Source organism: Watersipora subatra, chromosome 1, assembly GCF_963576615.1.
Source record: "Watersipora subatra chromosome 1, tzWatSuba1.1, whole genome shotgun sequence".
Taxonomy (NCBI): Eukaryota; Metazoa; Bryozoa; class Gymnolaemata; order Cheilostomatida; family Watersiporidae; genus Watersipora; species Watersipora subatra.
In genome coordinates, this window is record NC_088708.1 from 71,318,033 (window position 1) to 71,330,317 (window position 12,285).

At 33.5% G+C, this 12,285-nt stretch overlaps 1 protein-coding gene across 2 annotated transcripts; it reads right to left on the reverse strand.

The window, feature by feature from the left end:
- Nucleotides 1-970: 970 nt before the first annotated feature.
- Nucleotides 971-11,607, reverse strand: LOC137405449 (caspase-3-like). Of its 2 annotated transcripts, XM_068091721.1 has the most exons (6): nt 11,529-11,602; nt 10,809-10,881; nt 8,492-8,676; nt 7,346-7,518; nt 4,222-4,393; nt 971-1,334 (listed from the first exon to the last, which is right to left on the reverse strand). In XM_068091721.1, the coding sequence occupies exons 1-6, from the start codon at nt 11,542-11,544 to the stop codon at nt 1,138-1,140; spliced, it is 816 nt and encodes a 271-aa protein (XP_067947822.1). In that variant the 5' UTR covers nt 11,545-11,602; the 3' UTR covers nt 971-1,137. The 2 variants fall into 2 exon arrangements, with proteins under 2 accessions (XP_067947822.1, XP_067947830.1); XM_068091729.1 differs by lacking the exon at nt 10,809-10,881 and having other exon boundaries at nt 11,529-11,607.
- Nucleotides 11,608-12,285: the final 678 nt, after the last annotated feature.

The window sequence follows — 12,285 nt, forward strand, 5'->3', positions numbered from 1 at the left end:
TTCTAAAACACTTCATGAGGCTTTCTGGGAAGTTTATAGCGACTACATTGTGATGCCAGAGTGATTGCTTCAGGCTAGAATATTTGAGTTTACACACAGGCGTAGGTAACAGGCCAGACGGATGAGCGACATTGACAAGCTCAATTGCACCGGCAGACTCCTAGGAAGCTCTGGGTCAAAGCAGATGCACACAGAGAGAAGAACATAGATTTGGTGGTGTTTTGGGCTGCAACTGTTAGCATCTACGGAAAGCATGAAAGCCTATGAAAATACATAATTATTAGATATGGAACATGCAAACTAATCTAAGATATTCTTGGCAACGCATTGTAGAAGATTGGACTAAAGCAATGAAATGCTCTTTGGCACAGAATACCATGAAACTGTTTCAACTTTTGGTAGAACTATATTGAGTGTTTTGTAAAAATATAAGCATTTACATGCAGTTATATGTACAGATGTATATTGGCAGCTATTATACGATTGTTTGTTAGCAAAGTAAAAGTTTTTCAAGTTAATAAAAATAAGAAACGGGTGACATATGCACAAAGTCATATGACATATGCACAAAGAAGGTCTGCTGAGAGAATCATGTGAAATGGAAAATGAAAAATAGTTATACAGGCTGTAAAACGGTATTAGCTCAGGATAATTTCACAACTCCCACAAGTTTTAGCAATTTATATGATAGACCAATGTAAGCATGGCACCACGATATATCAGCTGACAGATGAAACAGATTTATAAAAATGTTTCACTATTTCTCTTCAATTTTACAAATAGATAGTGAAACACCGTGCAGTGCAACAGTTCTACATATGCAGCAAAATTTAATGCTTATTCATAGAGATAGCTAATTTTGGAAAACAAAATTTGCAACGAATCTTAGGCAGTTTAAAAAACCTTCACGTAATGAAAAATTTAAAATCGCAAAATCTATAGTGGTCGCTCTTTCAAACCAGTAGGACATAAGACAGTCTTATGCGTTCTTGCATTAATAATTGTTGAGAAAATCTGTTTAATGTGTCTGTAACGTATAAGCATGAAGGCGTGTGTAAAAGAATATTAATTTTTTAATGACCGGAGAAAAATTAGGTCGAATAAAATAAGCAAGCCACATGCTGCAGTCCAATAGACCTATGCAAAGAAGAACTTCTTCCCGAGCTGAGAGATGACAACGGGACATGCCCATGACTCAATAGGTCGCCGATTAACAAACATTTCCCACATGATCCGATTTGCCCTCGCAAGCATTAGTGTAGCTTCATGCCTTCGCCCATGTCGTCGCATAACTTCAGCAAAAGCCTGAATAAACATTGATCCATATGGGGTACCTGTGAAAAAAGTGGCAACAGTTTTCCATCTTATTAACATGTCATTAGGCAATAATAGTTAAATCTGAACAAAAATACAGTAGACGCTCCTACAACAGAAATAATCCATCCCGAGCATGTTTACTTTAAAGGAGTTCTGTTATATGAACAGTAAAATACATGAAAATTGCTTAATACATTCCAAGATTATTTTACTCACCCCTTTGGTCCTTGAAATAAAAAAAGACTTATTAGTTTGTATTGATAAATTTTCTTTTTTTCTTATCACTTTCACTTGGTTTAGGGTTGATGATTAGGGTTATTTTACATTAGGCTAAGGAAGCGCACACCTTTCTTGTCAGTTTAAATATATTTTTTCACTGTTTTTCTAGACAGCAATAAATAAAAATAAAAAACAGGTGGAGACAAAAAAATGTATATTTCTAAATTAAAGTAAAACAAAAATGTATATTTGCTATTGTAAGAGCGGTGTCTGCCTGTCCATCCATTTTTTCCGAAGTCAGGGTTAAAGGTCAGGATACCGTAAAACCTTTATTTGAATGCCATGGCGCTCTAGTCTTTAACCCTTTCCTTAAAGTAGCGCCTTATTAGAGACGACGTTCAAATAAAGGGAGGCATTGTATTTTTCAAACGCCTCGTCAGAATACTGAAAAGATAAATTTAACCCTTTCAAGGGTAAATCGAATGTTGCCTATATTTTGCACTTTCCTTCGTGCGGTGGACATTAACCCTTTTGGACGCAAGAAATTTGCTAACTTACCTCCAACTTGTCATAGACCTTTAAATAAATATATGTGAAAAAACTGATACATGTTTCTACCAGTTGATATCTATGGCGTGCAGTTAACCTACATGATCTTATAAACTGCAATGCAATTTGTTCGAGCTTTCAAGTTTTTGATCTCATTTTAAATTTGGAGGCATATTTTCATTTTATAACTATATTTAACAAGGTTGCATAAAAGCTCATTGCACTCATCGATATGTTTGCTACAGTTTGCAGCCAAAACAGGCCTTTTATGCGCAATAGAACAGGAGCTCCGCAATCATGCTATCAAATAATATGCTATAAATCTGTAAATTTTATAAGTTTTATAATAATGTATCAAATGCTACAAATATCTACTAAAGAACAAGTGACATAAACAAACCATAATTATAATACATGCAGCAACTCAAATTAGCATCTTAAAACAAATATTAATATTTTTAAAACCAAAAAATTAGCATCCTTTGCTCGGACAGTTGCTTTCTGTTTTCTGCTTCTGTTTGGAACCATTTCATAATCTTTTGATTGTTCAATACCTTCTACAATGTCTGCTGACCTCAACTCCTCTTCTGCACAGCTGAGCTGGTCAATATTAGCGTCCAAACAATTTTTAGCGAAGCAAAACTTTTACGCGATGCCAATTTGAATAGAAACTTCCGGCGCAAATAAAGAGAAACCGCATGTAATCAAAATAGTCTCAAAATGTCAGCTTCAAAATACGTAGTGGCACATTTTCTAACATAAATGCAAAAACCTTTTCCCCAGCATACATATCAAGACCGTGTAAAAAAGAACTACTAATAGTCTGACACATTTAGTAATTAATTCTATGTTTCCATTTTTTAACAGAAAAACCTAAAGACTAGGAGTTGGAAAACGCACTTCGATATGAACAGAAACAACGAATGAATTAATTGTTATTGATGTAGTCAAGTCATTATTAGTACAGCCTTGTGGCCACTTTTCTACTGATCACTCGCTATTATGGTTTCGTAAACATTAAGAATGTCAAATAGTATTGGCCAAATAGAAGTGGCGTTCAAATAGAAGTAGCGTTCAAATAGAAGTGGCGTTCAAATAGAAGTGGCGTTCAAATAGAAGTAGCGTTCAAATAGAAGTGGCGTTTAATAGAAGTGGGGTTCAAATAGAAGCGGCGTTCAATTAAAGGGTGGCACTCTATTTTTCAAACAATCTCCCACAGTGACGGTCAAATAAAGGTGGGGCTCAAATAAAGGTGGAGTTAAAATAGAGGTGGCATTCAAACAGAAGTAGCATTCAAATAAAGGTGGCTTTCAAATATAGGTTTAACAGTAAAAATTAATTTCAATGAGACTCCAATTCATTACATTCGGATTGGTAGACTTTAAGTATTTCTGAATGATTGTGAAGCAACTTATTCTCTTTGCTTGATTAGCAGGCCCGAAAATCTTTACGGCGCACTAGACTGGAAGGGTACTGATATACGTATATAATAGAGATGCCCCAATATGACTGGAAGGGTACTGATATACGTATATAATAGAGATGTCCCTATATGACTGGAAGGGTACTGATATACGTATATAATAGAGATGTCCCTATATGATTGGAAGGGTACTGATATACGTATATAATAGAAATGTCCCTATATGACTGGAAGGGTACTGATATACGTATATAATAGAGATGTCCCTATATGACTGGAAGGGTACTGATATACGTATATAATAGAGATGTCCCTATATGGCTGGAAGGGTACTGATATACGTATATAATAGAGATGTCCTTATATGACTGGAAGGGTACTGATATACGTATATAATAGAGATGTCCCTATATGACTGGAAGGGTACTGATATATGTATATAATAGAGATGTCCCTATATGACTGGAAGGGTACTGATATACGTATATAATAGAGATGTCCCTATATGACGGTTTCTCTCCAAATTACGGCAAAAGGAAAATGATATTTTTAAGGCCAACGAAAGTTCTCTTGTCAATCAAATTGAATTTGAGAGCAATGTGTCAACAATGTGATGCTTTACATTACATGGAATTTCTTACGTAATACGAAGCAAAACCTTTACGTTAATTCTTTACTTTGAGTGGAATTCAAATGTCTACTGTATTGAGTACCTGGTAAAACCGAATAAGCAATTAGCATATCCGATCTTGGGTATGTAATACATTGACTGGATAGTCCATGCTTAAGAGCATCAGTAGTGAGATGAGAAGGTTGTGGTGGTCGTGCTCCATCGCCACTCCTTGTTGGAGTCATAGCTATATTGTTGGCAGGGGCTTTGCATGCCTGTGAATGTAAACAGTGGTGATGGCTATTGGTCTCGGGCGTTACCAAAATAGAAATAGATGTTGCATAGACAGATATTAACAGCTTCATTTGGACACCGCCTTTATTTGACTGCTACTATAAGAGAAGGGTAGAACAATAGAGCGCTATGGCGTTCAAATAGAGGTTTTATGATATATTAATATAATAAAGATATATATATTATACAGAATAGAGATACAGTAGGGGCTCCTACAACGTAAATAATCCGTTCCAGCGTTATAGGGAATTTACGTTATGAGAACAGTAAAATACATATAAATTATCTAATCCGATCCATTAATCATCCGTTAACAGAATAGAGATATATATTAACAGAATAGAGATACATATTAACATAATAGAGGTAGATATTAACAGAATAGAGATAGATATTAACAGTGTAGAGATAGATATTAACAGAATAGAGATATATACTAAATGAATAGAGATAGATATTAACAGAATAGAGATAGATATTAACATAATAAAGATATATATTAACAGAATAGATATAGATATTAACAGAGTAGAGATAGATATTAACATAATAGTGATGGATATTAACATAATAGAGATAGATATTAACAGAATAGAGATAGATATTAACAGAATAGAGATAGATATTAACATAATAGATATAGATATTAACAGAATAGAAATATATATTAACATAATAGAGATGGATATTAACAGAATAGAGATAGATATTAACATAATAGCGATAGATATTAACAGAATAGAGATGGATATTAACAGAATAGAGATGGATATTAACAGAATAGAGATAGATATTAACATAATAGAGATAGATATTAACAGAATAAAGATAAATATTAACAGAATAGAGATGGATATTAACAGAATAGAGATAGATATTAACATAATAGCGAGAGATATTAACAGAATAGAGATGGATATTAACAGAATAGAGATGGATATTAACATAATAGAGATGCATATTAACAGAATAGAGATGAATATTAACAGAATAGAGATGGATATTAACATAATAGAGATGCATATTAACAGAATAGAGATGAATATTAACATAACAGAGATAGATATTAACAGAACAGAGATAAATATTAACATAATAGAGATAGATATTAACAGAATAGAAATGAATATTAACAGAATAGAGATAGATATTAACATAATAGCGATAGTTATTAACAGAATAGAGATGGATATTAACAGAATAGAGATAGATATTAACAGAATAAAGATAAATATTAACAGAATAGAGATAGATATTAACAGAATAGAGATAGATATTAGCAGAATAGAAATGGATATTAACAGAATAGAGATAGATATTAACAGAATAGAGATGGATAGTAACAGAATAGAGATAGATACTAACATAATAGAGATGGATATTAACAGAATAGAGATAGATATTAACAGAATAGAGATAGATATTAACAGAATAGAGATAGATACTAACATAATAGAGATGGATATTAACAGAATAGAGATAGATATTAACAGAATAGAGATAGATATTAACAGAATAGAGATAGATATTAACAGAATAGAGATAGATATTAACAGAATAGAGATAGATACTAACATAATAGAGATGGATATTAACAGAATAGAGATAGATATTAACAGAATAGAGATAGATATTAGCAGAATAGAAATGGATATTAACAGAATAGAGATAGATATTAACAGAATAGAGATGGATATTAACAGAATAGAGATAGATATTAACAGAATAGAGATAGATATTAACAGAATAGAGATAGATATTAACAGAATAGAGATAGATATTAACAGAATAGAGATAGATATTAACAGAATAGAGATATATATTAACAGAATAGATAGATATTAACAGAATAGATAGATATTAACAGAATAGAGATAGATATTAACAGAATAGAGATAGATATTAACAGAATAAAGATAAATATTAACAGAATAGAGATAGATATTAACAGAATAGAGATAGATATTAGCAGAATAGAAATGGATATTAACAGAATAAAGATAGATATTAACAGAATAGAGATGGATAGTAACAGAATAGAGATATATATTAACAGAATAGAGATAGATATTAACAGAATAGAGATAGATACTAACATAATAGAGATGGATATTAACAGAATAGAGATAGATATTAACAGAATAGAGATAGATATTAACAGAATAGAGATAGATACTAACATAATAGAGATGGATATTAACAGAATAGAGATAGATATTAACAGAATAGAGATAGATATTAACAGAATAGAGATAGATATTAACAGAATAGAGATAGATATTAACAGAATAGAGATAGATACTAACATAATAGAGATGGATATTAACAGAATAGAGATAGATATTAACAGAATAGAGATAGATATTAGCAGAATAGAAATGGATATTAACAGAATAGAGATAGATATTAACAGAATAGAGATGGATAGTAACAGAATAGAGATATATATTAACATAACAGAGATAGATATTAACAGAATAGAGATAGATATTAACAGAATAGAGATAGATATTAACAGAATAGAGATAGATATTAACAGAATAGAGATAGATATTAACAGAATAGAGATATATATTAACAGAATAGATAGATATTAACAGAATAGATAGATATTAACAGAATAGAGATAGATATTAACAGAATAGAGATAGATATTAACAGAACAGAGATTGACATAAGCATAGAGATTGACATGTCTACATCACTGACAGCTAGTCTAAACTGATCAGATGATGACGGGATGTGCTCAACAGCGTCAGCGCTATTCAGAACACCAGCGCAGGAAAATTTAGCGGTTTTGCTTGTCATTTGGATCGTATATCAGACATTATCCACCCACTTCCTAGACCATTCACTTTCAAGTGTTTATCAGCTTCTATATACCTACTATTAGCGCACCACTCAATGTGCCCAACATTTAGGTTATGTCTTACCTGAAACAAAAATACTTTTGGAATATCTTTAAGACATTCGGACTCCCTGATTGGATCGATCAAGTAGTCAAATTTGCACGACTTGCAGTCGACTCCAAACAGGTGTCCATCACCGCCGTGGCTGAGCACAATGAACACCAAACTACCACGTCTGTGATAATCTATGTGTGCGACTACAATAAATCAATTACATCTAAAGTATGTAGCCTGTGTGTCAGTATTTGCCATTATAATTTCAGGTCTTACGCTAAGTTGGCTCGCACAAAACAGAAAAAAATAAGTAGGCCAGATGTATCACACGCTGCAAAATCTTTTAATTCCAATCAGCCAAGCTATATTTCTGAAAATAATTTTAAAATATTTTCCGTCTAACAAATAAATTGGTCACAACTATATTCTCTCAACACAACTCTGCGTGAGAACCTAAGGCAATCTAATAAATGAGGAACTAGCATTATGAAAGTAAAAGATCTCACTTATACAACAAGCTAACTGGATGGAGGAAACATAAGATACATGTTGTACCTTAATTTGTAATAAACTTCACATGTCTGGATACTCCTCCAAACGGCAATAATGTAGCAATAAATATATCGTCAGCATTGGTCGACAACCTCCAAGATTAGCTAATTTTACTAAAAATATCAGTATAGTTGAGCCATGAAATGCCCGACACTTAAATCAGAAAAGATTACTCGTATTTGGTACAAGTTTTCAAACTTTACTCTTGGCAGCTAATAAGGTTCCTAGGTTCATGATGTTTTTTTATGCCACCACAGCGCTAGTATTCAATAAGCATACGGAGGCAGACACAACTCTTTGTGACAGGGATGGGTTGACTTGTATTATTGACAGAATAGTCACTCGGATGGAGGGTACAGAAGTTGCAGTTTTATGTTCTAGATAACATAAGATGATACACAGGAGTCTCAAACATACAGATATGTATAACTATGAACTTGACACTAGATTATATTAAGTTAATGAAAGTATAAAACACTGCATGATGTTTATCAAGCCCTTACAATTATATCTGGAATTAGCAGCAGATGAGCACATCCCCAGTATATATGATGCTATGTAATGCAAATAGTGTCCCAAAAAAGAAAACTCGATCTGAAATTTTGTTATAGAAAAATGTTTTACCTTGTTCAGCTAACACTCGCATTTCAGCAGCCGTCAGGTTTTCTTCGATCTTGATATTTTCCGACCAGTACCCTACTTGACCGAAGACTTGCAAGAGAGCATCTCTGTCTAAACCTGAGAAATCTCTGTTGGGCATTTCACCATTAAATATATAGTTGTTGACAATGACTAATTTTCCATGGCGTCTAAAATCACAGGCATATCACTGGATATCATTATCCGGTGAATAAACACACACACGCAACATACTGCAGCCACTACCTTAACTAACAAGAAAGCCGAGACTTGCATGTATGTAGAGAAGACATACAGCTAGAATGGCAGTTTAGTGAATGTCCAGTTTCACTTATACATACCTGTACATGGCAGTGTTACTAATAAGTCTAAAATGTGACCGTCAAACCTCCACATACAAAGTTAATCAATTCCGATATTTACTTTGTTTGTCGAAACTGACTTATGCTGATGTACCTATTCTCATACGCCTACACTTTATTACGTTTAATTCATTTCACAGCTCAAGACTCAAATATAAAATTCTTTTTATGTAATTACACATAGCATTAAAGCAAATACATTATGAAACTAGGTAATAAATCGATGCGAAATACTAAACTATACATACGAAACTAAAGGTTTCTTATGCTTTTGTTATCACTTCGTCTTCATACTGTACTTTATACGCCACACTATATCAGCAGTGATATAGTAAAAAATATATTCAGAATATGATAAATATTAGACTCTTTTAATGATGTCTTCAGAGTAGGATAGATATCCCTGTCCGTAAAATGTTCAGAGCAAGATAGATATTAGATTCTATAAGTTAAACATTCAGAGTAGGACAAGACACCTAAACACCATCACTGCAGTTCCATCTTGCTCAAAAATAGTAGAATGACAGCCCAAGGTTCATAGAGAAGCAGACAATTAGCAGAGGTAGTAACTATGGCGGCCTGATAATGGTTAGCTACCTATGTAATAGGTTGCCTAGCAACAACAGTTTGTATAACTGTAAATGTAGCCTTGGTTACACAGGAAACGGATGATGGTGATAAAAATACAATGCTAAAATAGCTGCATTAACTTCAAAGTAACAAACTTTGTTTATAGTATTTTTGATGGTTTAATCTTTTTATCTTTCAGATTGTCATTTTTTCTTTAGGATTATCTTTAGGATTATCGTTAGCTATCAAGACCAAACACATCCTTGCACTCATTGCAAGCTTTCTTCTTTTTGAGCCGCTTTCATTTTCGAATGATAACTACAAGAGGATTTGTAAAACATTTGTTAAAACATCCATCCAAAGATGCTTGCCGAGGATTTTCATCATTTCTTGATTTAGTTTTAAAGAAAGCATTGCGTTCTTTCTTTTCTAGCAGTAACTACTACCACTCGCCCTAGTCTTCTTAAAATCCATGGATTAAAACTATAGAAACAATGTAGGAAACACTGGTTATTGATCTTCACACGCTAAATCATTAATCTATGTGTGTGTGTGTGTGTGTGTGTGTGTGTGTGTGTGTGTGTGTGTGTGTGTGTGTGTGTGTGTGTGTGTGTGTGTGTGTGTGTGTGTGTGTGTGTGTGTGTGTGTGTGTGTGTGTGTGTGTGTGTGTGTGTGTGTGTGTGTGTGTGTGTGTGTGTGTGTGTGTGTGTGTGTGTGTGTGTGTGTGTGTGTGTGTGTGTGTGTGTGTGTGTGTGTGTGTGTGTGTGTGTGTGTGTGTGTGTGTGTGTGTGTGTGTGTGTGTGTGTGTGTGTGTTTTATTTCACCTTTAAAGATTACACAATTGAATTAATACTCGAGACAAAATATAATTAACCAATGCGTGAAAAAATAACAATAAGTAAGAAATGATGATGGGGCCCATTGCGAAATGGCAAAGCCAGTGGTACGCGAGCCCGAGTCAGCAGCACAAAAACCAGACCGTAACACTCACTCTCCAGACTGGAGATGGTGCCTCAGTTCCACCTTATATTTACCGAGACATTTTATTGATCTTATTGAATTAGGTAGTCGATTCCACAGCGCAGGTGTTGCAAAGTTTGAGGATCGTTGACCGGCTAAAGTTAGATGATTAGGTACGGGAGGAAGGAGAACTGCCTACATTTCTGAGGATTTATGAAATTGCAATACTTCAGGAAACTTGGGACGAAGCATGTTGTATAAATATGGATATTTGCTAACGATTTACATCGTTTGCTGACAAATGTGTATGCTAAGGTGAGCCTAAGTCAAAGTTTAACAGCTGTTGTGCTGGAAGAGTGAAAGCTCATATTAGCATCTTTTGAGAAGTTGTAGGCTTGAAACTAACTTACGTCTTTGTGAAGTACTCAAACTCATCATCATCGACGAGACGATAGGGAAGCAGTTGTACATTATCCTGAGGGGCTAGTAATAGTAACAGAAGGGGGTCATAAGAACACCGCAGAACACATTGAAAATAACGCTATGGGTAATTTAAAAAGATACCCTTGTATTGATAAACTAAAACTCAAGATCCCTTTTGAATGAACTAAACACTAGTGTAAACAGATGAGTCTAACAGCAATGGTGATTACCATCCAACCCTTGCGATAAAAATTTCTCGTAGACGATAAAAACACATGCCAAAATCTATCAGAATAGTTTTAAACCAATTCTCTGATATACCTACTTGTGGTAAATCACTGTGAGTCATTTGGTTTTCTTGCTTGAACCAAATGATGCTGAATAAATGGAGAAGGGTAGTGGGGAGAGGACTGAATAATGGCAACTTTCAATTGCAGTACACAAGCACTACTCATATATTTTTACTAAAAATAACTAATAGTTCAAAAATTAATTTTAAACGTATCCTAGCAAGCTATTCAAAAGAGGAGACATTTTGAGCATTTGTACTGCTTCAAAATCTTTTAGCTATGAGACCCCAAATATTGAATGAAATTTTTTCATTATCGGCAGTTTAGCAAAGTATAATGCGTTGATTTACATTAAAAGGTATCAACCGACAACAACAATAACAAGAGTATTGCTGTAAGTACTCTAAGGGTACTTACGCCTAGCTGCCGCCATTATCAATGTATGTGTGTTACTTGAGAGATATTGAGCCTTGTCTGTAGTGCAGCAACTATATTCTGAAAAGCAATGAACAGCATAAGATGGACAAAGACCATATCCTGATGGTAGTCAAAGATTACGATTTTCCAATCTAACCCAAATTCTTAGACAGTGATTGGTGCATAATACATAACATGGAACAACGATGAGACCATGACAATTTGTCATTAAAATTAGGCATCAAATGTAGAAATTTAAGGAAAACTCGCCTTTAAAAATTTTTTGGCAAAAGAGGTTATAGAACAGTAGTGTCTCATATGAAGGCTGTAATAGCTCAAACATCAAAATCGTTCAACTTGATACAGAAAGCTTATTAATAGTGAGAGACAGATTGAGAATGCTGATAGTAATGTACACAGATTAAAAACAAAAAAAATAACGGTTATTGTCTACACTGGATAGTTAAGGATGGTTACATTTTCATTGTTTTCAATTGTTCAAAAAATGTGCTCATACTGTCTGAGATATGTTTGGTATCAAATAATTTTACATTTTAAGCAACAACTTCAGATAAAAATATACATTAAGGCTGAGGACTTTTTGAAATTGAAATAATTTTGCATAATGGCTCACTTGAAACATTCGTCAGATCTGAAAAGACTCGTATCAACAATACTGTATGTAATGGCAAAACACTTGAAACAAAAATATGTGTAGCAGATTTTATCTGCATTAACATCCTTAACATGTCTATCA

What these genes read in the sequence shown, in the direction of transcription:
- LOC137405449 (XM_068091721.1), bottom strand. An exon ending in GCGAGTGTTAGCTGAACAAG is followed by an intron (nt 7,519 to 8,491) that starts GTAAAACATTTT and finishes GATTTATTGTAG; the next exon opens with TCGCACACATAGATTATCAC. An exon ending in CAAAAGTATTTTTGTTTCAG is followed by an intron (nt 4,394 to 7,345) that starts GTAAGACATAAC and finishes TTACATTCACAG; the next exon opens with GCATGCAAAGCCCCTGCCAA.